Source organism: Caloenas nicobarica, chromosome 36 (assembly GCF_036013445.1).
Source record: "Caloenas nicobarica isolate bCalNic1 chromosome 36, bCalNic1.hap1, whole genome shotgun sequence".
In the NCBI taxonomy this organism is placed as follows: domain Eukaryota; kingdom Metazoa; phylum Chordata; class Aves; order Columbiformes; family Columbidae; genus Caloenas; species Caloenas nicobarica.
The window spans coordinates 546,809-572,022 of record NC_088280.1 but is presented as its reverse complement, the minus strand read 5'-3'; the positions used below and the strand labels follow the sequence as shown (position 1 = coordinate 572,022).

Sequence of the window (25,214 nt, the reverse complement as noted above, 5' to 3'; positions counted from 1 at the left end):
AACGCTCAAAAGCTTAAACACTGGACAAACTGCTAAAGTTACAGCTAAACGTTATACCATCGACCTACTCGTGGCTAGAAAAAAAGGAGAGAGGCGATCCGAAGTCCTTCAGGCTGCGAAAGGTCCCCATGAATTACTGCTTAGATGCGTTGCCTCCTCCGTTGTGCTCAAGGAATGTCTGTGAAGGTCTCAGTCTCGTTTCTTCTCCCTCCCCTTCGCTGTGAATTCGGAGCAGCATCCACCCGAGATGCTCGAGAAGAGCTGGGAGCTTGTCCATGGTCAGGAGGTGAAGTAGGAGCTCTGCATGGAGTAGAGTCGGTCGATGGGGTTGCCCACGCGGGCTTGCAGGAGGTTGGCGTCGGCCGTGGACAGCAGGCAGTCTCCCAGGTGGCCGATGCCGTCGCCGTCCATGTCGTGAAAAACTCCTTCCGAGTCTGGAAGAGGGAGGAGAAGGAAATGAGAGCGTGTCTGGCGGGGAGCTGCAGCGCAGAACAAGTGGCTGGAAAGCTGCCCGGTGGAAAAGGACCGGGGGGTGTTGAACATGAGCCAGCGTGTGGCCAAGAGGCCACCAGCATCCTGGCTTGTGTCACCAGCGCTGTGGCCAGCGGGACCAGGGCAGTGACCGTCCCCTGGGCTGGGCACCGGGGAGGCCAAACTGCGGATCCCGGGGGCGGTTTTGGGGCCCTCAGCTCAGGGCTCAAAATGGCGGCACCAAGATCACCTCAGGGCTCGAAATGGCGCCAAGGTCACCTCAGGGCTCGAAATGGTGGCACCAAAATTACCTCAGGGCTCAAGATGGCACCAAGATCACCTCAGGGCTCAAAGTGGCGGCACCAAGATCACCTCAGGGCTCAAAGTGGCGGCATCAAGATCACCTCAGGGCTCAAAATGGCGCCAAGGTCACCTCAGGGCTCGAAATGGCGGCACCAAAATTACCTCAGGGCTCAAGATGGCACCAAGATCACCTCAGGGCTCAAAGTGGCGGCATCAAGATCACCTCAGGGCTCAAAATGGCACCAAAGTCACCTCAGGGCTCAAAATGGCGGCACCAGAATCACCTCAGGGCTCAAGATGGCGCCAAGGTCACCTCAGGGCTTGAAATGGCGGCACCAGAATCACCTCAGGGCTCAAAATGGCGCCAAAATCACCTCAGGGCTCAAAATGGTGGCACTAAAATCACCTCAGGGCTCAAAATGGCAGCCAAAGGGGCATCAAAATCACCTCAGAACACAAAATGGCAGCCAGAGGGCTGTTGGGATCACCTCACGCCAAGAAAAACCTTGAGGAGCTGCAGCGAGTTCAGAGGAGGGAACGGAGCTGGGGAAGGGGCTGGAGAAGGAGGCTGAGGGTGGAAATTTGGGGTGATTTCTTCCCCAAAGGGCTGTGGGGCGTTGGAACAGGCTGCCCAGGGCAGTGCTGGAGCCGCCATCCCCGGAGGGGTGAACAAAGGAGGCTCTTGGGGATGTTTTAGTGCTGCTTAATGGTTGCACTTGATGATCTTGAGGGGCTTTTCCAACCAAAACGATTCTATGAGTCTGTGATTCTAACTCTTTCCTCCCTCACCCCAATAATTCACATTGCCAGAGATAAGCCCTCACCCTCTGGCCCTTATCAGAGGCTCTGGCCTCACCAAACTTCTGAGAAAGGCTCAGCTTAAAGTCCAAGCGCCATGGAGCACTCGCTGCCTTCAGCAGCAGCCCCAGCTTTGTCATGATTTGCGCTGCTATGGGCGGTTTTAAAGCAAAGAGAGGATAGTTTCCTACCATAGGGGTGCAGGTGGTCCCCGGGCAGCTGCGGCGGCGTCAGCCCTTGTCGGTACAAATCGGTGCTGTAGCCGTTCTGGTCCAGGGGCAGAAGCTGCTGCTGGGGGATCCTGGGGTAGGGAACCATGAGCCCATCCAGGCCGTGGACGCTCGCGCCGTCTAAAAACACAACGTGCGGGACGTGTTGAAGCAAAGGGCGCGTGGTGGGGCGACGTCGCGATAACGTTATTCACATCGCCGCGGGAATTTTTGGTGGTCGGACTCCAAACCAGCACCGCGCGGTACCAGGCTCCGCGTGTCCGTACAACAGATAAAACCCCGCCGCCTTCTCAAAAAGAGGAGGTACGTCACGAGCCTCGCTGCACTCGCTCCTCCAGCTTGCACCTACCGATGTGGTTATAACCCGCGTGCTTTTTGCCAATCTGTTTTCCCCCACGGACGCCCGAGTCGATCCCCTCCGCCGCAGCCCCCGGAGCGGCTCCTCACCTTCGCTGTCGTCGTTGCTCTGCCGGCTGCTGCGGCCAGTCCCTCTCCCCGTCCCCAGGCGAGGGTTCCCCAGCTGCTCCTGCTCCTGCTGCTGCTGCTGCTGCTGCTGCTGCCTGCGAGCGATCTTCTTCATCTGCAAGGACACCGAGATGCCGGCCCTGAGGTTCTGAGCGAGGGCGGTGGGTTGTGCGCAACACCATCTGCCGCCGTCCAACCCCGCTCAGACTCCTGCGGGTCACCCCTCTGCAGTCCGTGCTCTCTGCAGACGTCCCTGCATGAGGACCGACACGTTATCTTTGTGGGAGATGCCGTTTAAAAAAACCAAAGGACTTTGTTTTACTACAAAGCCAGGTTGCCAGAGCCGCGTATTTTCTGTTTTCACCCTTAAATTCTGCAAAATTAGACGTGTTTCAGCTTCTAGAAGTGGGAAATCCTTCTAGTCTTTCTATAGTGAGAGGGAAAAAGCAAGGAGAAGAAGAGTAATAACAAAAAAATGTGTGAAATATGTTAAGCCCTGCGAACATCTATAATTAATCAATCTTCGTATTTCTCTTTAAGCTTTTCCTACTACTAGATACATGTTGTAGGACAAGGTGGACCTGTGGATGGTCCCGCGTAGCTGTTCTTCTAACCATTTTCTCTTTTTCTGAGCTATTCTACATTTCCTGCAAACCGAACGAGCGCGGGTGATACCCGGCGGGTCCGCAGAACCCAACTGCGGCACGGGAACCGTCACTCACCTTGGCTCTTTGGTTCTGGAACCAGACCTGCACCACTCGCACCGTCAAGCCCGTCTCGGCCGCCAGGGTCTCTCTTACCTGCCCACAAAACCCGGAGAGCTGAATCAGAACTTAAGCCGCGCTTAAGAGGATCCGAGCCAGCGGCTGGGCTGAGCGGGCTCATACCTTGCGGCAGGGTTTTGAGGAAACCTCGAAGGAGGCCTTGAACGCCCGCCGCTGCTGCGTGGTGAGGATGGTGCGCGGGCGCTTGGAGCGCTTGTGGTCTTTGGCGTCCTCGCCGCCTTTGCCGTGCGAGTGGCCGCCGTCTTCGTCCTCGCTTTTCACTGCAACGAGAGATCCGGAGTGGTGATTCGGCCGCCTCCCCGGGTGAGGATTTGGGAGAAGTTTTATTTAGTTTTGCTCTTTCCAAGGTGTGATTTAGAGCAGGATGAAGCCAGCAAAGCTCCCGGACTGAGCTGTGGCTCAGGGGAACACGGGCAGCTCAGAGATGGAGCCACGCTGGTCCCAGATCATCCCTTCCATAATGTCTCAGAGCCTCAAACCTCTAGATCTTGGCAGCCTCATAGTCTCTTGTCTGCCTTTTCAAGGGGAAAAGATGCTCCAGCCCCAACCTACCTACATCTCTTCCCCCGGAATCTTTCGCTATAATTAATTAGGGACCAGGCGTTACCTGCCCTCTCCAATGTTCCCCACCCTTCGGCCCCTCACCGGACTCGGTGGGCGCCGGGCTGATGGCGCTCAGCATCTCCTTCTCCTTCTCGTAGTCACTGCGGCAGAGCAGCTGCCCCTCCTTGAGCACAAACTCGTCCCCTCGCTGCAGGCGCCGCTCGCACTCGCAGCAGTAGAAGCAGTGGACGTGGTAGACGTTCTCCAGCACCCGCATGATGAGCTCGGAGGGGGCGATGGCCTTCAAGCAGCTGCTGCACTTGGTCTGGAACAACCTGCGAAGAAGGTCCTGGGGGTTAAACACTCGAGTTGGGGGGATCAGCCCTGGGTTGGGGCTCGGGAAGCTGAAGGAAGAGCGGGGTGGGTGTTTAGAGCACGTCCCAGCAAGAATCGTAGAGTCAGCAAATCATTTTGGTTGGAAAAGCCCCTCAAGATCATCAAGTCCAACTGTTAACCCAACCCTGGCAAGCTCCTGCGTCTTGGAGTCTGAACCTGGGCAGCAATGGAGAGATGGCGTGAGAATCAGGGAATCAGAGAATCATGGAATCATTGAACCATGGAATCATTGAATCATGGAATCATTGAACCATGGAATCATTGAACCATGGAATCAATGAACCATGGAGTCATAGAATCATGGAATCATCAAATCATTGAATCATCGAATCATTGAATCATCGAATCATTGAATCATGGAATCATGGAATCATGGAATCATAGAATCATCGAATCATAGAATCATCGAATCATAGAATCACAGAGTCATCAAATCATAGAATCATCAAATCATAGACTCATAGAACCCTAGAACAATTAAATCATCAACTCATTTTAGTTGGAAAACCTCAAGATCATCGAGTCCGACCATTAACCCAATCCCAGCACTAAAATGTCCCCAGAACCTCATCTCCGTCTGTTCACCCCTCCAGGGATGGCGACTCCACCACTGCCCTGGGCAGCCTGTTCCAACACCCCACAGCCCTTTGGGGAAGAAATTGTTCCTAATTTCCAATCTAAACCTCCCCTGGTGCAACTTGAGTCCGTCCCACCTGGGCTCTGGGCTTTTCTGAGCCTCCTTAGCCACAGGGAGGAACACGAACTTGCCCGGCCCAACATACAGAGCTCCGTGTCCCCTCTTCCTCCTCAGAGCTGTTCAAAGCCCGGCTTTGTTAGGCTGCTCCTAGCAAGAGGGCTTTGTGGAGCTCTCCAGGACCATCCCCAGGGACCGTCCCCTTACGCAGGGCGTCCCACGGCGGGGGATGTTTGTGCCCCACACCGTGTCCAGAGAGAGAAATAAACAACTGCCGAGTGCCCCGCATACGGAGCAGATGGTTCTGATGAAGTAATTTGGGATCTAAACAAATGTGAGCGGTGGTGGCTGCCGGCTGACAGCTTCTATTTAGCCACTTGACAAGAGAAAGTAATAAAATAGGGATTAATTAGGCTGTTGTTTAAACACACAGGATCTTCCCCACCAGCAGGGAACTCATAAACTGGGATTGAGAACAAGACTGGGTTAATCCTCCTGGCAAACTCTGCGGAGCGGGATGAAGAGGCTTTGCAGGGGTGGGCTCATCCCTTCCAAATACCACCGTGGATTTGTGCTGCGCGGTGGCTTTGGGCTGAAGTGTCTGGGACATTCCGGCTGGAATGGGCTGGGATTTCTCTCTCCTTTGTGTGAGCGCGTTTGCCTGCGTGTTCCTCTCTCTCTGTCTCTCTCTCTCCCCCTTCCCTCTTTGTCGTTCTGTAATTCCTGCTTGAAAAATAAAAATAATAATAATAATGGAACTTGAGTTGAAAAAGCTGGGAGAAAAGAGCAGCCTTTTAACCACGACCTCTCGCTGTCTGACGAAGGCGCAAACTGGGAGCACATTCCAGGCACAAGCCCAGTCTAAATCTGGGCTGAGTCCCAATCCGTGCCTTTCCTAACACCGACAACCTTCTGTTACAGCAGAAGCGCAAGAGTAAAAAGAATAAAACCGACCCGACAACGGAGCCAGCCCGCGATCGCGGCTCTCTGGGATCAGTCAGTGGCATGTGATGTATTATTAAACATTAAGTTATTAATGTTTGGGGGCTTTAAGCCCAGATGGAAGATAACGGTGATGTAGATTCATCGCGACCCGGAGGATCTCGCCCGGGGATTCCCACCTCAAGCCGGAGGCTCCGGGATCTTTCCGCATCCCTTGAGAAGATGCTCTGGGGGCTGATTACCTCCTCGTCCCTTATTTCCAACTGGAATTGTCCTTCACTCCGTGCCGAGCAACTAGACCTTGTCACGGCTTTATGTTCTCGAGAACCACTTCTGATTAGTTCTGCCAATTGTGGGAACGTAGCGACACAAGCACCGTTCGACTCAGAGCTCCCGTGTCTTTCGGAGCCGCGTTTACTCCTGTCGCACAGCCAGGCCAGGCTGGTTCCACCCCAGAGCCCCAAACCCAGGGACAGACACACTCAAAACATGGACCTGCCAAACAGGAGCATTACATTAGTATCCCGACCTGTCTCCAAGTAAGAAACTGGATGGTTTATGAAAAAAAAACTGATGGAAAACTCTCTGTCTTGTTTCACATTTGTGTTTTCTTGATTATTTTTATCCGTGTAGGTGCTGGAGCATTCCCCAGGTCCTTTGATATTTCTAACCTCAGTGATTTCATCGGTTGCTTGGGGAAAACACCCAGAATATCGTTTGAGCAAGGCAGGTAGAGGAAAGCTTGGAGCACGATGGATGGAGCGGGACGAGGAGACACGGAACCAAATGTCAGAGCTGGAAAAAGTGATTTATTCACCTGCAAGGCACCAGAGCGGTCCCTCCCGCCGCTCTTGGGACAAGGCAGTTAGCAAACCCTACTTCAAGATGTTGTCATGCGCCAGATTTCCTCGAAAAGGGCTTTTTTTTGCAGCCATCAGGTGAGGGAAGCGCCGTTACCGCGAGGTAACTCAATAACCCTCCCATCTCCCCGCTAAGCCCCGAAAACAAATCCGCTCCGCTTTGTACTAATTGAAGAAAACATCCAGCGAGCAGCTCATAAACACGGTGTCAGCTCGCATTACACGAAATTAAAATTCTCAGCCCCCTCCAACACCAGGAATTCCTAAAGAGGCTGGTTTTAATATTGCCCGAATCCGTTTAAGTCAAGGTAATATCGTTTGGGTTGCCATAGGAACGCAACACGTCTCGGTCGCTGGCAGAGGGTGGCGAGGAGGTTTGGGAGGCCGCGCCACGGCCGCGGATACGCGACGTCCGCCCAAAAAGCGGCGGCTTCCCGGGTCCGTAATGCAAAAATGTGTTACGGAACAACCGCGGCAGAGCGAGAACAACAACCTCGGCAGCAGCCGGAGCGATTCCAAGCGCCCGGAACCCCCGACAACCGCATCCCGCTGCTTTTGGGGGGACCCTTGTGCTGCATAAGCCCACACGCTTCTGTTTTGGGTGTCCCCGTGTCCTTGTTTAACCCCCTTGTTTTCGAGGCTACAAGGACAGTTTTTGGGGCTACAAGGATGGATTTGGAGGCTACAGAGCCAGGTTTTGGGGTTACGGGGACAATTTTTTGAGCTACAAGGACAGGTTTTGGGGCTACAAGGACGGTTTTGGAGGCTACAGAGCCAGGTTTTGGGGCTACAAGGACAGTTTTGAGGGCTACGAGGACGGTTTTTGAGGCTACGAGGACAGTTTTTGGGGCTACAAGGACGGTTTTGGAGGCTACAGAGCCAGGTTTTGGGGCTACAAGGACAGTTTTGGGGGCTACAAGGATGGTTTTTGAGGCTACGAGGACAGTTTTTGGGGCTACAAGGACGGTTTTGGAGGCTACAGAGCCAGGTTTTGGGGCTACAAGGACAGTTTTGGGGGCTACAAGGACGGTTTTTGAGGCTACGAGGACAGTTTTTGGGGCTACAAGGACGGTTTTGGAGGCTACAGAGCCAGGTTTTGGGGCTACAAGGACAGTTTTGAGGGCTACGAGGACGGTTTTTGAGGCTACGAGGACAGTTTTTGGGGCTACAAGGACGGTTTTGGAGGCTACAGAGCCAGGTTTTGGGGCTACAAGGATGGTTTTTGAGGCTACAAGGACAGTTTTTGAGGCTACAAGGACAGGTTTTGGGGTTACGGGGCAATTTTTTGAGCTACAAGGACACTTTTTGGGGCTACAAGGATGGTTTTGGGGGCTACAGAGACAGTTTTGGGGGCTACAAGGACAGTTTTGGGACTACAAGGACAGTTTTTGAGGCTACAAGGACAGGTTTTGGGGTTACAGGGGCAATTTTTTGAGCTACAGGGACAGTTTTTGGGGCCACAGGGGCAGTTTCGGGCAGCTGATTCATCACTGATGGACACTCATCCCATAACAAGGAGCTACATCCTCCGCGAAAAACAATTCCACTGTTCGATTCCTTCGCCCTACGGCTTCGCTGTCTCTTTTTTGCCGCGAACGAGTTGCTTTTAATACCGGACTGGTTGAGGAGGGCCCAGCGTGTCACTAAATTTCCCCCTTGGGAAGTTCAGCAGCGTTTCAAAGCGTGGAAGCAACCGCATGCATCTGTCCAGCCGAGGAGCTCCCAGATCTTCCGACAGGCATTTCTCGGACTTTATTTAATCAGATTTTAGCCCTGGTGAAACACCCCGATGCCTAACGCCCCGTTAATCCTCGCAGAGCACCCGTGTTGTGGCTCTGGAGGAGCCCGAGCTCTCCAGATGGGGACGAGCCGAGCAGCAAATGATTTGAGAACTTCTCTGACCTGCCGTGACACAGAAAAGGCACCGACCCAGGCCTGGGAAGGGTAATTTGGGGGGCACACGATTGTCTCGCTGGGATTAAAAGGTGTTAATGAAGCAAGGAATAAGCCGGGAGGCCTGCGCTTCATGAAATGAGCTTATTTAGTTAGGGTTTAGGCAAAATGAAGCAGTCCGGGCTTAAGCGAGGTCTGTTTACTTAACGCTGAGCTGCAAAATCCATTGTAGCCATCTGAAATATTGAAGTGGAACTTGCAAAGCCTCTTTCCAGAGCTCGGGCCGGGGGCACGACGGGGAAGGGGACGCGCAAGGGAAAGGAGGAGGCGGCGGCGGCACAATCTGCTCTTTCATTCAACAGCCGTTTCCCCCCGGTTCAGCCACACCGAGCGGCACCGGGGGATTAAAGGGGGAAAAATTCCCTTCTGCTTGATTTCTGGCTTTTTCCAGCAGTGTTTGGGTTGGGGAGGGAAGGGGTGATTTGGGGACAACGGTCGCCTTTGCTCTCCGTTCCCTCCACAGCTCTTTGTGGGTTGTGTGGATAGGAACTTAAATCTCTGAAAGGAGAGGAAAGGAACTTGAAAGGAACTTAATCATGTAATTATGTCGTTGTCCCTCTTCTCAGAAATGGCGAGACTCAAACGTGCCCAAACCTCCTCTACGTACGTACATCAGAAAATAAACCTGCAGGAGTCAAAGCCGAACTGCCTGCAAAGTTCTTGCTCGAGGAACAGAAAAAAAACCCACCCCAAATTTAAAATAACAAGTGTTAGTTATGTCACTTAAACGTTTCGCTAAAAGGCAGAAGGAGAAAAGCCACCATCACGACCCGACCTTCTCGATCCATCTCTGGAAATACGATTTGCAAGGCCGAGGGCAGCACCGCGGTCGTGTAGAACAGGAGGATCTGGAGACCGAGCAGGAGACCTCCCCAAAGCTCTACATCGAGCGCCACGGGCAGCGTTTAACGTCATTACACCTGGTTATAAAAAAAATAACCCAAACAAGCTGCATCTCACAAGCATGGTCCTTGACTGGACCCTGGAAACGCCTTTGGCGTCCCCCAGAAGGCACGAGGTGTTACGAGCTTTGCTCCCCGCGCTTGGTTCTCTTCATGTCAGAGATGAAAACTGACGCTGGGGAAAAAAAAAAAATATATATATATATATATATATATAAAATAAAACCGCCACCGCTACCGAAAACCTAAACCGCAAGCAAAACAGAAAAGCAAAACAACACCAAAGAGGTTCCCAAAGCCGGAGAGATTCATAAATATTAAAGTGACACGAGTGAAACGCTTCTGAAAGATTTAATACTGTGCTGCTGCTCTGTCCCTCAAGGGGTTAAACCCCCCACTGCGAGGATATTGCTGCCAGCACGGTGGCACCGAGCCATCACCATATAATCTGATGAACTCTTTTATTAAATTTCACAGGCCTGTCTTCTTTATTAAAATCTCCCAGAATTCATAGGGCGCCTGTCATATCGCTGCTGAATGCTAACAAAAAAATGTGGTGCATTTTTTTTTTGGGGGGGGGGTGGGGGGGGGTTTATTACCTTTTTTTCTGCCAGGTTGTGTCGAGGTGTCTCTATACAGGTGAGGGGAAGGGGGGACGGTGCTATGGTGGGAAAGGGGGCTGAGTGCCTTCGCAAGCACGTACCCCCCCAAAAAAAAACCCACCTCCCTTCACGCCCCACAGTCCCTCCCTGCAGGTGGTGGGAAAATGGGTCCCAAAAATGAGTTTTACTCATTTCGGGTGCTTTCTTCGCTGGCAGGGTGTCCCCACGCAGGGGGACGCTCCATGCGATGGAGGGACCACGACAGGACCACGGTCACCAGAAGCCACCAAAAAACACCATTTCCAGGGAAAAAAAGGAGCAGAATCCTTCCAGAGACACCCCGAACAGGGGGGTGACAACGGGACACGTGTCCCTGCCCTTCGCTTGGAGCCGCTCACACCCCATTTACCATCCTCGCAAGAGCCCTCCGGACCCAAAAATGCTCTTTTGTCACCGAGGCAGCGCAGAGGAGGGAAATTCAGCTCTTGAAACCGCCCTCGCCCCTGCAAAACAGAGACAAAACTGCTCCTGCTCAGCTTTAATCCCACTTTAGACCGGCTCAGAGCTGCGGGACGGTGGGATTCAGCCATTGAGTCTCTCCAGACCTGCGCTAGACTGGAAATTAAGGCTGCAGCTTCGGTTTTATGCTCTTCAGTGTACACTCTAAAGGTTTTTTTTTTCTTAATATTTCCAACAGGACGCTGCGGGAGTCCTACCCGGATGGGATGCGCAGAGTTATCGCGAGCAGGTGCAGCATCGATTTCTCTGCAGCCCGTGCAAAGTTCCAGCTGGAATTCAGCAGCTCTTGGGGCTTTTTCAAGGATATTCTGCAAACTGTGAGGAGCAACAGAGTAAAGCCAATTCTTACTGGTGTGGGGGAGAGGAGGTGGGTCCTGCCCCAAACCTCCACCTGCCCAGAGAACGGTGTTGCCCGAGTCTTAGAATAATTGAATCGTATAATCGTCTTGGTTGGAAAAGCCCCTCAAGGCCATCGAGTCCACCCATAACCCAACCCCGGCGCTAAAATGTCCCCAAGAGCCTCCTCTGTTCACCCCTCCGGGGATGGCGGCTCCAGCACTGCCCTGGGCAGCCTGTTCCAACGCCCCACAGCCCTTTGGGGAAGAAATCACCCCAAATTTCCACCCTCAGCCTCCTTCTCCAGCCCCTTCCCCAGCTCCGTTCCCTCCTCTGAACCCGCTCCAGCTCCTCAAGGTTTTTCTTGGCGTGAGGTGATCCCAACAGCCCTGGGGCCGCCATGGGAGCCCTGAGGTGATTCTGGCGCCATTTGGAGCCCTGAGGTGATTCTGGTGCCCCTGGGGCCAACATTTTGTGTTTTGAGGTGGTTTTAGTGCCATTTCGTGTTTTGAGATGATCTTGGTGCCCCTGGTGCTGCCGTGTTGAGCCCTGAGGTGATTCTGGCGCCATTTTGAGCCCTGAGGTGATTCTGGTGCCGCCATTTTGAGCCCTGAGGTGGTTTTGGCGCCGTTTTGAGCCCTGAGGTGATTCCAGCGCCATTTTGAGCCCTGAGGTGATCTTAGAATCATTTTGTTTGGAAAAGCCTCTCGAGATCATGGAGTCCAACCATAACCCAACCCCTGCACTAAAATGTCCCCAAGAGCCTCCTCCGTTCACCCCTCCGGGGATGGCGGCTCCAGCACTGCCCTGGGCAGCCTGTTCCAACGCCCCACAGCCCTTTAGGGGAAGAAATTGTTCCTAATTTTTCCTAATATCCAATCACAATCTTATTGAAATGCTTTTATTCTCCAAGCATAGAGAGCTGGGGTAGTGCCTTGGCGAGCCGGCTCAAGCTGAGCTGAGCTCTTAAGAAACTTCAGTCCCTGGTTCGAAAAAATGAGAACCGCATCTCTTATTTGCGGGGATTCTCCCTTTTTAAGAAAAGACCAAGTTTCTGGTCCTGTCTCACCAACAGCACCATTCTGAGACGGGAACCATCACCTCCTTTCTCTTTCCTCTTGTTTTCCCCTTCTCTGCTCAACCGGGCACAACCCAAAAGCTCGTTTTGGGTTTAAAACCAGGAGTTATCAATTCCGATTATTGATTTTTTGCCCCGGCGCGGGGAAGGCTCCGCGTCCCCATTAGTATGCCTGGCAGCAGAAGGGCTCCCTCGCTCAGTAGCTAAGGGTGATATTACCCATCCAGATAGTATCCCAGCTCAATATCCTGTTTCTCCTTTTCTCATATCCTGTTTGCAGGGCTGAAAGCCGCCGTTGTCACCGCGAGAAGGGGGGGACGGCAGGGGAACAAGGGAGACAGCAGGACCCTGCGTGCCGGGGACGGGGGGGAGGGAGGGAGAAGGGCCGCAGACACTTTTATTACAGATTTAATAATGACAAAAGAACATCATTAAACATTCATTAGAATTATTTAATTAAATTTTACTTGGTGGGGGGGGAAGCAAAAAAAAAAAAGAGAGATTAGATATGATGTAAAAAGCAATATTGATTGAGGAAAGAACAAGCTTGGGAGACGCGGTTTAAATTAAACTCGGCGCTCTCGCCCTTGCGTCTCTGTTTTAAAGGAGGAAGGGGCTGCGCGGTGGCACAGGGGACAGTTCGGTGGCAGGACAGGGACGCTGCCACCTCCAGGAAGAACATTTTAGCTCCAACCGGTGACAACTTTCCCAGCAAAATTCCCCTGGTACCTCCAAAGGGTCTCAGAGCTCAGCACCCAAGTCGGGCATCACCGGGTGAGGAACTGGAGACATCGGCAATTAAAAAATGTCATCTCTGTCCACACCCTGCTAGAATATTTTTGGTAGCTCTGGGTAAACCCTCTCTGTGCCACGGTTCCCGTTGTGGATTAGGAATAACAGCATCCGCACTGCGAGGGCTCTGAAGAAATTCTCCTCGAAAGCGAGACTCATTTTAGAAAGAATTAAAATGCTCGCCCAAGAGGCGGCCAGGGCGGTATTTCAGCACAAAACTGAGGATTTATTATAGAAAAGGCGCATTTCAGCTAATAGCGACCTTAGGAAAAAAAAAATTTGAATGTAAAGTTGCTCGTTTCTCCGCTTAAACCCAGGCCCTAAATTTAACGTAGCGCTACCGGTGAATTACGCCACTCTTTGGGATTAACACGACCGGTCGAAAAGCATATTGGTAATTAAAGTTGTGCATCTTATTTTTTATTGTTTTACAGGCCAGGCTTCTTTCTAGTTTCAGCTTTCTCCTGGCACCAGGGAAACCACATCCAGGAATCGGGGCAGGGATTTGGGACGCAGGGCTGACCGGCTCCGATATTACCATGGCTGTATGGGCAAGACCTCAATCGCGGAAAAAAAACCCACGTGGGCAGTCGAAGACGTGTGAAGCTGCCACCCAGATAGTGAGGATAAACTGTAATTAACCACAGTTAAGCTTAATTGCATTACGAGGGAGGGGGAAACGAGAGCTGGAAGCAGATTATGGATCTGGCTGATAATTCGATTTGGAAAGAAGGGGCCGCGTTCTCCAGCAATGCGGGAGCAACGCGGGAGCTGCTGGGGCAGAAACCACCGAGGGGAAGAGGGTTGGGAAGCAGAAAGTAGGAAAACACCCTGGGAGATACAAGGGAGAAAGAACAAATCGGCATCTCGCGGAGGGCTGGGGGGACAGGGTCTCGTTTTTGGGGCGCTGGGTGGCACCCACAGCGGCACCCCCACCTCGCGCCCCTGTTCCTGCAGCGTCTGGTCGCACATGGACTCGGCAAAGAAGGAAAGAGGGCGAAGGAACCGGGCGATGGATCGTAAGGGCTGCGCTCACAGGTTGGACGAGTTTAGAAATCGATGCGATAATCCGGGGACGGCAGCGCCTCGATGCTTCATAAACCACTTTCCCTTAAATCTTTGCAAATCAATCTGTCCTGGTTTTGGTTAAAAAGAAAATCGGTCTCGTTTTAACCAAAACCAGGACACTGTCACACCAGCTGTGGGGTCTCTACATTAGCGCAAACTCTGCCTGTAAATACCTCTCAGTGCATCCTCTGTTTAGATTACAAGAGAGAAAAACAGGCCCTTGCCACGCTCCAGGAATCCCTGAGTCTGGGAAAAAGCTGATTTTTTTGTAGTATTAAGAGTTCAGGGCTCCCCTTTGCCCATCGGGATGCTGAGGAACAGCTCCCGCCCGCCCTTCCCAGCGCCGCAGCCCCTGGCACCGCTGCGAACGGGTGCTCAGGAGTTTATTTCTGGCACCTTTTCCTTCGCGGCCGCCCTCTGCTGGTCCCCGGCTCTGGACCGAGCGAGATGCTGCGTCCACACAGAGGAGCGTGGTCCGGCCTCCGACCCCCGCGACCCTCCGTCCGCGTCCAGGGCCGTTCCCGATAGGCTGGGAAAGCCGACGGGGCAGCAACCTGCAAATATCCGCAGTGCTCGGTGCCCGTACGGGACGTCCAGCCCACCCTGGGACAGACGGACGGGACGGGAATCGCATCGGTGCCCAACCTCGCGGCGATCGCTGCTTCTCACCCTGACACCCCTTCTTGCTTGAACCCGCAAACCCCGTCGGGGTCGCGCTGCTTCTAAACCCGATTAATCCGGGGGACACACGCTCAGAATGCAGCCGGGTCCGTGTCGGGTGCAAACCCCTTCCAGCCCCCCCGACCTGAGCCAAACTTCCCTCCTCCTTCCCCATCGCCAGCCCCCAGTGAACTCGGGGGGAGACGGCAGAGCTGTCGCGTGTCTCTCAGTGCCGCGGTAATGAACTTGGCCCTAACGAGCTGCCTGTCGAACCCCGGGCTGCTCTGAGGGCTCTTGCCCGCTGGCCCGTGTCCCCCTCCCCAAACCCAGGTGCCAGCGTCCCCAATGGCTCCTTCGTGCCACAAAACCACGGGAGGGACAAGAAACATCTTTCAGTGGCCGTGCTGAGGATCCAAACCCTTTGCAGCCCCTCAGTTATCAAGGTACATCTGTGCCCTCCGTTTGGGGGGGCGAAACCTTCAATTAGACTCGTTTACTTTGATATCTAAGTCTTTTTGGGTTGGTATTTTCCTTTTCCTCATCAGAAGAGAAAGCAATTTTGACAATAAGGCATAACTGGTACCAAACTCTGGCTGCAGGGCTTCAGGGGCTTGGTGGGTAAGAAAAATCTGCCCGGATTTAGTAAGAAAGTTGGTGATGTGGGTGCAGGAGAGACTCAAAGCCATGGGACACAAAACATGGAAAGGAAAAAAAAAAACCAGCCCAAAAGAGAAAGAGTATCTATCAAAGTAAATTACATTTAATTAAACTAAAAAAATGATGTATGAAAAAAAGTTCTTCCTCCCCCACGTGTTCCCCCCGGTTCAAAAAACAACCCGAGAGCGCTGGGGAACAGACAGCACGTGGCGGCTGGTTCCTTAATCGCGCTCAAGGCGCATCTGCATATTTCTTTCATTTCACAGTGATTAGAGAGTTTAGTGTTTAATTTCCTGGGCCCTGCGAACAAACCGATGCGAGGGAACGGCGAGAACTGGGGTAGGAATAGCTTCGTGTAATTAACGCCATTAATCATCAGTCGGGCTTCACTCTCGGTGGGAGCCGGGGCTCAGCCGCCCGCCCGACGAGGAAGGAGGAAAAATTTGGGATGGGGGGCAAAAAAGGCGCCGGATTTGTTGTTTGCTGGAGCTTTGGGGAACCGGCCCCGCTCCAGGGTGGCGGTTGGAGATGGAAAGCTCCAAACCCAGCGGGACCGTCCTAAAAAACAGGGCGCTGGGCTCCTTCCCAGGCTCAAACCGCCCCGTTTCTGCCCTCCTGAGGTCCTGCTGCTCCTCACCATGGTGGCTGTGGTGACCCCCAACTTTGGAGGAGCAAAGTAGCTCAAGACACGAGCTGGGGCTGCTCCTGGGACCAGCGAGAAGCACCACTTGCCCTGTTGATGGTGCCACCGATGGGTGTTTGGCCTTGGTCCCATCACCCAGCCCGGAGGGGCTGGAAGGAGCTGCAGGTTTGTCCCTTCCCACCTCCCTCGTCCCCCAGGTCCCCGCGGGGTCCGTCCATTTGTCACCGCCTCGTCAAGGGGGCTCGTTATCTCATTTATTTGCTGAGCACTGTCACTTCTCGTTACCTCCCACCAGCCCGACGGGGAAGACGTGACTCGGTTGGGGACCCCGTTGCTCAACGGGTGGAAAATCTGCTGGGGGACAGGGGGGACAGATCCCCCCAACGGGACTGGGATCCCCATTTGGTAAAGCAAAGCTGAAGCCCCTTTTTAAGAGCAGTAGCTGCCATTAGCCCTTACAATAATCCATCACGTTTTGACACCGTTTTGCGCTTGAATCCCCATTTCTCAGGGTTATAAATATATCTCAAGCACCACTTTTTAACATCCTTATGCCTGGGAAGCGCTCCAGTAGCTCATGGCATGGGGGTCGGACTAAATGAGCTTTGAAAGTCCCTTCCAACCCCAACTATTCCATGATTCTATGATAGTTTCTGAGCTGACTACAACTAAATGTCCCAAGTACAGCAGCACAGGGGAAGGGGAAACTTTTATATTTAAAATCCAAACAGAAATCCCACCACACAGCAAAAGAAAAAAAAAAAAAAATCCTTCTGGTTTCGACACCAATTTAATCATTTTTAGGGCCTGACTCCTGCTCCTGGAATGCGCTGGGGGTTGCACACAGCCTGGGCTCCCTATGTCCAACTCCTGTCCTGGGAGATCTTTGCTGGGGGGGGGAGCCCTCCCACGGCCTTTAAATATTAACCAGCTCGCTCAGAAGAGCTGCCAAGGCGCCCGCTCGGGGTCAGCCCCCGATATTCCGACAAGGAGGGTCAGATTTGGCTGCGCAAGAGGCTTTCAGTCCCCTCTGCCCTCCCTCCGCGTCCCAACTGCTGCTTTAACCTCTTTACTCCACCCGAGGAAAAAAATCAGGTTCTATTTCCCCATTTCTCCGGCAACTCCATGCGTATCGCGCCACTCACCTCTCTGCTGAGCTATTCCCAACTGGCACAGCACAGAAAATCAGCCAAAATGGTGAAAGGTCCCAACAGGTCGATGCTGGACCACTCCAGGGTACCAAAATTTGGCATCTGTGCACCAGACGCTCCGGTCTCAGAGCTGCCTCGGGGTAGCTCGGGTTATTTGTGGGTTTCAAAAGGGAAGTGGTAGAACCGGAGAATTGTTTTGGTTGGAAAAGCCCCTCTGGATCACCGAGCCCAACCATAACCCAACCCCGGCGCTAAAACGGCCCCAAGAGCCTCCTCCGTTCACCCCTCCGGGGATGGCGGCTCCAGCACTGCCCTGGGCAGCCTGTTCCAACGCCCCACAGCCCTTTGGGGAAGAAATCACCCCAAATTTCCACCCTCAGCCTCCTTCTCCAGCCCCTTCCCCAGCTCCGTTCCCTCCTCTGAACTCGCTGCAGCTCCTCAAGGTTTTTCTTGGCGTGAGGTGATCCCAACAGCCCTGGGGCCGCCATCGGAGCCCTGAGGTGATTCTGGCGCCATTTGGAGCCCTGAGGTGATTCTTGTGCCCCTGGGGCCTCCATTTTGTGTTTTGAGGTGGTTTTAGCGCCATTTCGTGTTTTGAAATGATCTTGGTGCCCCTGGGGCTGCCGTTTTGTGTTTTGAGGTGATTCTGGAGTCATTTTGAGCCCTGAGGGGATTCTGGTGCCATTTTGATCCCTGAGGTGATTCTGTTGCCCCTGGGGCCTCCATTTTGTGTCTCGAAGTAATTTTAGTGCCATTTTGAGCCCTGAGATGATTCTGGCGTCATTTGGAGCCCTGAGGTGATTCTGGGGCCATTTTGAACCATGTGGTGATTTTGGCGCCATATTGAGCCCTGAGGTGATTCTGTTGCCCCTGGGGGCTCCATTTTGTGTTTTGAGGTGATTTTAGTGCCATATTGAGCCCTGAGGTGATTTTGGCGCCATTTTGTGTTTCGAGGTGTTTTGGAGAAGAGCCCAACACCCTCCATCCTACAACCTCCTCTCGGCCGAGCTGCTCTGGGTTCCGAAGGGTCTCCCCGCACTTTGGCCACCCCTTTGTGGGCTTTCGAAACCCCCGTGGCTCCAAATATCATCTCAAAGTCAAGCACAGCGCCGGGTTCTGCACATCCCACCCGGCGAGGACGAAAGAGACCCCGAAAAGGGACGCGGGTCAAATCCTCCTCAACCCTCTCGCTTCTACAACCAGATGGGGGGAAAAAAAAAGGACAATTTGGGCAAAAAGCGCGGAGCAGGAGGGCGCTGGGCTGCGCCGCTCATGTGCCGGCAGCCGCCGAGCGATGGAGAAGCTGCAAAGTTCAGGTTCGAGCCGAGTTCAGCCCGTATCTCTGTGAGGACGAGCAAATCATCTCCACATGGGCCAAAGGAGAGCGCGGAGGAGCCGGGAACGGCTGCCAGCGCCCGGTTCAGATCCCTCCCGACAGCTCCCGGCAGCCCCCGCACCGCCCGGCATCCCGCTCAACAAACTTCAAAGCCAACAAGGCGCCCCGGACCCGGCCGGTGCGGCCGCTCGATCGTCGGCCACAAGGATTTTTCCTTCCTCCCCCTCCTGGAGCTGGATTTACAGGGCAGGTGCCTGAGCAAAGCGCAGCAGAGCCGGCTGGGCCCCCGGCACGAGGGGAAGAGGAGAATCTCACAAAAAAACACCCCTTCAGATTGCGGTTTTATATGATAGGGACTGCAGAACAACATCCATCTTCGGGCTTAACATTTCATCTCCAGATCAACAGTTCCTTCCCCCGCGCTCAGCTGCAGCTGCTGGCTTATCTCTCCATTAAAGCATTTTCCCCTTATTGCGCGGGTTCACGTGGGGAGGGATCGATGCCAGACGGGTCTCCCCGCCGGGTCACGGCGCTGCGAGCCCTGGGCGACACGAGATGGGATTCATCGCCGGCCAAAAACACAAACTTGGGGAAGTCAAGGCCAAGAACGAACCCTCTGGGGGACAAGATTTGCAAACAGGAGGACTGAGAGTTCGCCTCCCTGAAAATTCCCATGCTGGGAGCACAAAGGTGCTGAGCAGAGACGCCTTCAGAAGGGCCTGAAGCACCAACTTTTGAGGAGCTGGAGACCCCGAGGGGTGTTTTTGAGACCAGCCGAGATACTTTGGAGTGCAGGAGAGGGACGGAGCAGAGCCCGGTGAGGGTTTGCAGCCCTGCGGCTGCAGCACAGTGCTAAGAAAAACAGCACAGCCACGCTATCCTGCCCGAAAATCAATAGAAAAATAAGCAATTTCAGTGTTCGGGACCTCTCCACATGGAAACGCCACCCTTGGCCTCGGGTCAGCCCAGAGGAGGAGATGACGCTCCTTCCAGACCCGTTTTGCAAACACGTTTTTAGCTGGTTCCTCTTAACCACAGCGGCCAAACCCGCTCCAGCACTTGGCTCTTGTCCACCCGCCCCGCAGCCAAAGCCAGGACCTTCCAGGACCTTCCAGAGGTCCCTCTCCTTCAAACATCCCTGTCCTGCCTCTCCCAGCCACCCAGGGAAGTGGGCAAGCCCTGGTATTTTTATTACCATCCCCATCGCTGCCAAGCACTTGCGTCAGCGGCCGGGAGGAGGCTGCGCTCGGTTTATGAAGCACAGGGAAGATAAGATGGGGCCGTTAAGTCTTTAGAGGATGCTGCCAAACTTCAGGGGATTGATGGAGCGTCTTCCCGGCATCCCTGGATGTCGGTGTGTCACCGGTTCTTCCCAGAGGCAGGAGGGTCACAACTGGGCACAGGGCTCAGGGGTGACAACCACGGGCTTGGAGGTGACAACCAAGACCGTGAGGAGCTGGAGCGGGTTCAGAGGAGGGAACAGAGCTGGGGAAGGGGCTCGAGAAGGAGGTTGAGGGTGGAAATTTGGGGTAATTTCTTCCCCAAAGGGCTGTGGGGCATTGGAACAGGCTGCCCAGGGCAGTGCTGGAGCCGCCATCCCCGGAGGGGTGAACAGAGGAGGCTCTTGGGGACATTTTAGTGCCACGGTTGGGTTATGGTTGGACTCGATGGCCTTGAGGGGCTTTTCCAACCAAAATTCTCTGATTTTATAAGGTGGGTGGACCCAGCAGCTGGCATGGAAGCAACTCCACTTTTTATGCCATAATCAAAGTGCTCAGTCTCTCATTTCTTGCAGACCATCCCACCAGCCACCAGCTCATCCTCTCATCCTCTTCATCCACCAGCTCAGCCCTTCCTCCTCTTCATCCGCCAACTCAACCTTTCCTCCTCTTCATCCACCAGCTCAGCTCTTCCTCCTCTTCATCCCCACCACATCACCACGTTCAAACAAAGCCAACTACTCCTGTCCCTCTGTTTGGACAACGTCCCTTCGCAGGATACCTCTGTGGTCCTCATCATCTCACCGGCCTCCATGACACCAACACCGCGATGCCCTTTCCTTCCAGAGCCCCCATCTCGTGATCGAACCCATCCCGCCTCCACCAAACCGAGCCGAGAGGGAAGGAAAAACAGTAAAAACACCCCGGAGGGCACTTACTTCTCGTAGTCGTGTTTGCAGTAGAGCTGCCGGTTGCGGCAGTAGCAGGTCCCGGCCAGCGGCTGCAGGCACACAGCGCATTTCACGCAGCCCTCGTGCCAGGAGCGCTCGTTGACTCGCAGGAGGAACCGGTCGGAGATGGGGGTGTCGCAGCCAGCGCACACCTCCCGCATCTTGGAGTCGGAGCCTGGGGAGAGACGGCGTGAGAATCAGGGAATCGTGGAATCGTTGAATCATAGAATCATCAAATCATGGACTCATAGAACCCTAGAATAACCAAACCATCAACTCATTTTGGTTGGAAAACCTCAAGCTCATTGAGTCCAACTGTTAACCCAACCCTGGCAACCTCCCGCGTCTTGGAGTTGGGAGCTGGGCAGCAATGAGGAGAGACGGTGTGAGAATCAGGGAATCAGAGAGTCATGGAATCATAGAATCATTGAACCATAGAAGCATCAAATCATAGAGTCGTAGAACCCTAGAATAATCGAAACATCAGCTCATTTTTGTTGGAAAGCTTTATGCCGCTTGAGTCCAACCCTGACAACCTCCCCCATCTTGCAGTATGGACCTGGGCAGCAAGGAAGAGATGGTGTGAGAATTAGGGAATCATAGAATCATGGAATCATAGAATCATCCAGTCATAGAATCATCAAATCATAGAACCCTAGAATCATTGAATCATCAACTCATTTTGGCTGGAAAACCTCAAGCTCATGGAGTCCAACCATCACCCCAACCCTGTCACTAAAATGTCCCCAAGAACCTCATCTGTTCAACCCTCCAGGGATGGCGACTCCACCTCTGCCTTGGGCAGCCTGTTCCAATGCCCCAAAACCCTTTTGTAAAGAAATTGTTCCCAATTTCCAATCTAAACCAGTGCCCAGTAAGGGAGAAAGGGGTTCCCTTTGCTGGGGGGCTCATGTCCTGCAGTCTCTGCCTTTTGATGGGGGGTGATGTTTAGCGTCACATAACTCCTTGCAATCATGTCCTGTTGTTTTTCCAAAAGCCACGTGGCGTTACTGGAGGAGAAGGAGAAGGGAGGCTCAGCATGGAGGTTTTTTGGGACAACCTTGAAAAGAAATGTCGAAGTTGGGTCTGGAAACGCAGTAGGTTCTGGGCTTCTCCGCAGGTGGGAAATTCAAGGCGACCCCCAATCCCACAGCTCTGGCACCATAAATCGCAGAGGATGCGGAGAACTCACATTTGGGAACCAGAGACACAGGAGACTTGTTGGAAACCTCGGCCCAGGTCAGAGGACAGACCCGGCTCTGAATTTTGTCCACTTTCACCCCAGATTCGCTGCCAAGAGCCTCTTAAAAAGGCTCCAGAGCTTTGGGATTCTTATTTCTTTTTTTTCTCCTTAGTGTTATCAACTCGTAAATCTATGGCTGCTCTTCAAAGGCTTTGTCACGATAACTTCAAGGTGAAGGAGTAAGTAATAAATCCATTCTCTGCTGCGCTGGAGCTGAGTCGCAGCGGCACCGTCTCCAATGGCCACCACTGAGCTCCTTGGGTTTTATGAGCCCTTCTCTCCATCCTCTCCAGCCTCTCGATACTTTTCCCCTCCTGGAAACTCATAGATCCTGAGGTAACACCTGCCCGGGCCCCTTGAAGGGGTGGGGGAACGATGAAGCTTATGGCAACCAAGGTCTTGAGCTGTGCCTTGGAGGAACAAGAGGTTGAGAGGGAGTGCTAAGCCCAGCTCTAATTTGGGCTCTGTCCCAGGGCAAGGACTCAAAGCCAAGAAGCAGCGGTGGCAAACGGCAGGAGACACGTGCCAGAGGGGCCCTGACCCAGCAGCAACTCCAGCGAAAAGGGCATTTTCTGCTTCTCCAGGAATGGGAAGAGACTTTCCCAACCCTGCAGATCTTCCGTCCCGGGCTCGGAAATCGGGTGGCAGCGTCAGCTGGAGGGGACCAGCCCCCAGGAGGCCTCCTGCCAACGGGGATCCAGCAGATCAGGAGGGGAAATGAGGATTTTCAGCCCAAGAAGAGGAAAAATAACGGTGCCTGGAGAGCAGCGTGGACGGCCAAGGCACCGAGCAGCCACGTCCGGGGGCTGCGGGCATGTGCAGAGATTCCCTGGGGATATTTATCCCACATCGAGCCTCCGCTTCTCATGTTCCTCCTTTTTGGAGTCAAATATTTCCACCCTTTTTGACTTGGACCCCAGGGGCTGCGTGTCACCGCAGGACCAGCCAAACCTCCAGTGGGTCGGAGGCACCTGGGACTCAAAATCCCCAACTCCTCTTTAATTTAGGGGTTAAAAAAAAATAAGCGGGGAATAATCTAAGAGTAAATGAGTCTGAGAGCAAAATGCCGGGGAGATTTGGGAAGGTGGGATCAGTCTGAAAGGGAGAGAGACAAAAACTTTGGTCTGTCCCTCCGTGTCGCCCAGGGAGAGGACAGGAGGATGCCGGGGATTCGGGATGCAGAGCAGAGGTTACCCAGCAATAATTCACCCCAAAATCTTGTTCGGCACAAGGGCCACAGCGATGCCATAACACAACGGGAGACAAGCGAGCGATCCCGAGCTCCGCAGGGATGCGAAAAATCCCAAGAAAACCATCGGCTTCCCTGAATCTCCCGCAGCCACCAACAGGCAAAACTGAAAGTAAAGGAGATTCTGCCTCGCGCTGCCCTAAAAACATCAGGCTCCTAAAAACGCAACAGTTTGGACCAGCAGATACGTTAACGAGGGGCGATCCCCAGCAACCACACGGTCTCTGAGCAAGGGAAAAAGGACAACAGGGGGGACGCGACCTGGTGAGACACAGAGGGTAGGCAGCAAGTCATCCCATTATTCTCCCAAATTAACCCCCTGCGTCCAGGCCCTCCCTCCCACGGCACGTGAACTCCCCACCAGCTCTCGGGCAGATATTTTGGCTGTAATTTAAATTTTAGGTCAGCAAAATCGGGTATCGCCGGGCGACGGCCACACAACCATGGCTGGGCCCTGCACGGGATGTTCCCAAAAATCAGCGAAGGCTCCGAAAGGGCTTATCCAGGAGGTGGGGACAGACAAGGGACAGACACTCGTGGTGTCCCTGTCCCTTCCAGGCTCCGTTGCGACGTCTGCCGTTAAGGAAAAACCTCAGCCCACGGAGCCACAGCCGCTTTGGGCTCGCAGGATGGCATTTTGGAGCATGCCAACATCTCGCCGCGGCTTTCGCCGCCGCCAAATTGACAAACCGCAAAGCCGGGCTGAGCCAGGGGGTGCTCCCCGGTCACCCTGACAATTCGGGGAGGAAGGAATCTCCTTCCCGAGCGGGGAATAAACACGGCGGAGGAATGCGGGATCCTACGGTTGGGGGAAAACGGGCAGCGCAGGCAGGGCCGGCTGGTCCCGCTGCAACTTGGGGACACGCCGAGACCCCCGGAGCAGCCGGGGAGGATGAGGATGGGGAAGGCGGCCGAGGATGCTGCCCGGGCTGGGGGCGCTGAGGGTCTCCCCGGTGTGTGACACCCGTTCCCGGTCTCTCGGGCACTCACCGAAGCCCAGGACCGGCGTTGCCTGCTGCAGGCAGGACGGAGCCTCTTCCGTCTTCATACCGGCGGCCGGCGGAGGGGCTGCGGGCGGAGAGGAGCGGTGAGACCGGGACCCGTCACCCCCGCGCTGGCTCGGGGCTTCCCGGTGCCTCCCGATCGTTTTCTGTGGCCCGGAGCTCCCGTTAAACGAACGTTAACGAAATCACGCAGGCGGCTCCGTCCACCCGCCCCGCTTCCCCCGCTCCCGTTGGGGTTCGGACCGACCTTGCCCCCGGTATCCCCGGAGCCCCCACCGGGGGCTGCACCGGGGGATGCGGCCGCGGTGATTCATCCCTCCCCCTCCCGTCCTGTCGGGACACGGCGGCCCGACGGGTCCCTGCGCTGCCGGTGCCGGTGCCGGTGCCGGTCCCGGTCTCTCCGCTCACAGACGGGGCGCACACCCGCGTTTCCCCCCGCCCTACGGGGCATCCCCGCCGCCCGGTTCCCGGCCCCGCATCCCCGCCCGCCCCGTCCACTCGCGGGCACTTACCGGGACAACGATCCCGGCGGCGGCACCGGCGGGGAGGGGAAGGGAGCGGAGCGGAGCGGGGAGCGACCGAGCGCGGGGCAGAGCGCGCAGCCCCCGCGCGTGTCCGCGCCCGCGCCCGTGAGCGCCGCCGCCCCCCGCCTCCCCCGGGAGCGCGCCTGAGCCGGGAGCGCGCCGGGGGCCCCATCAAGGCGGGGACCCCCCCCCCCCCCCGAGAACACCCGCTCCGGACCCTCCCGTTCCCCCCGAGGGCTGAGCCCGGGGCGCCCACGGGGCGATACCGACGGCGCTCCCGGCAGCGGCTGTCGCGACAGAGGCAGCGCTGCTCACGACAGGGGCTGTCGCAGGCACGGGGGAGGCTCCGCGGGGTTCGGACCGGCGCGGGGGCGGGGGGGGTGTCTCGTTAATCCGCTCCCCGCGGGGCGGTGTCACGACAGCCGTGTCGCCGACAGGGCAGCAGGAGACGCGTCCTCCCGCCGTCGGGGCGACTGTCGCCGCTGTCGGCTCTGGGGACGGGCCCACCGGGGAGGCACCGGCACCGGCACCGGCACCGGCACCGTGCGGGGGTCACCCGGGGGTCGGGGCTTCGCCCAGTCGGGGTCCGCGTCCCCCCCGCGGCTCCTCGGACGGATCCGCCGGGGGGAACGGGAGAGAACCGGGGAGAACCGGGGGGAACCGGGGGGAGCCGGGGGGAGCCGGGGAGAACCGGGGGGAACCGGGGGGAGCCGGGGGGAGCCGGAAGAACGGGGGCAACCGGGCACCTGCAGGACCTCGGGGCTGCAGCCGGGGGGTGTCCCGGTGCTGCCCCCCCCGGGTCCCGGCTCCGAGCTGCCCTGGGGTGGGGGGAACACGACC

General features: G+C 55.1%; 1 protein-coding gene across 2 annotated transcripts; it reads right to left on the bottom strand.

The window, feature by feature from the left end:
- Positions 1-279: 279 nt before the first annotated feature.
- On the bottom strand, positions 280-24,546 carry LOC136000966 (LIM homeobox transcription factor 1-alpha-like). Of its 2 annotated transcripts, XM_065654991.1 has the most exons (9): positions 24,363-24,546; positions 23,837-23,914; positions 20,343-20,529; positions 3,698-3,930; positions 3,155-3,312; positions 2,990-3,067; positions 2,250-2,382; positions 1,764-1,922; positions 280-434 (listed from the first exon to the last, which is right to left on the bottom strand). In XM_065654991.1, exons 1-9 carry the CDS (start codon positions 24,544-24,546, stop codon positions 280-282), a joined length of 1,365 nt encoding a protein of 454 aa, XP_065511063.1. The 2 variants fall into 2 exon arrangements, with proteins under 2 accessions (XP_065511063.1, XP_065511064.1); XM_065654992.1 differs by lacking the exon at positions 24,363-24,546 and having other exon boundaries at positions 23,843-23,894.
- Positions 24,547-25,214: the final 668 nt, after the last annotated feature.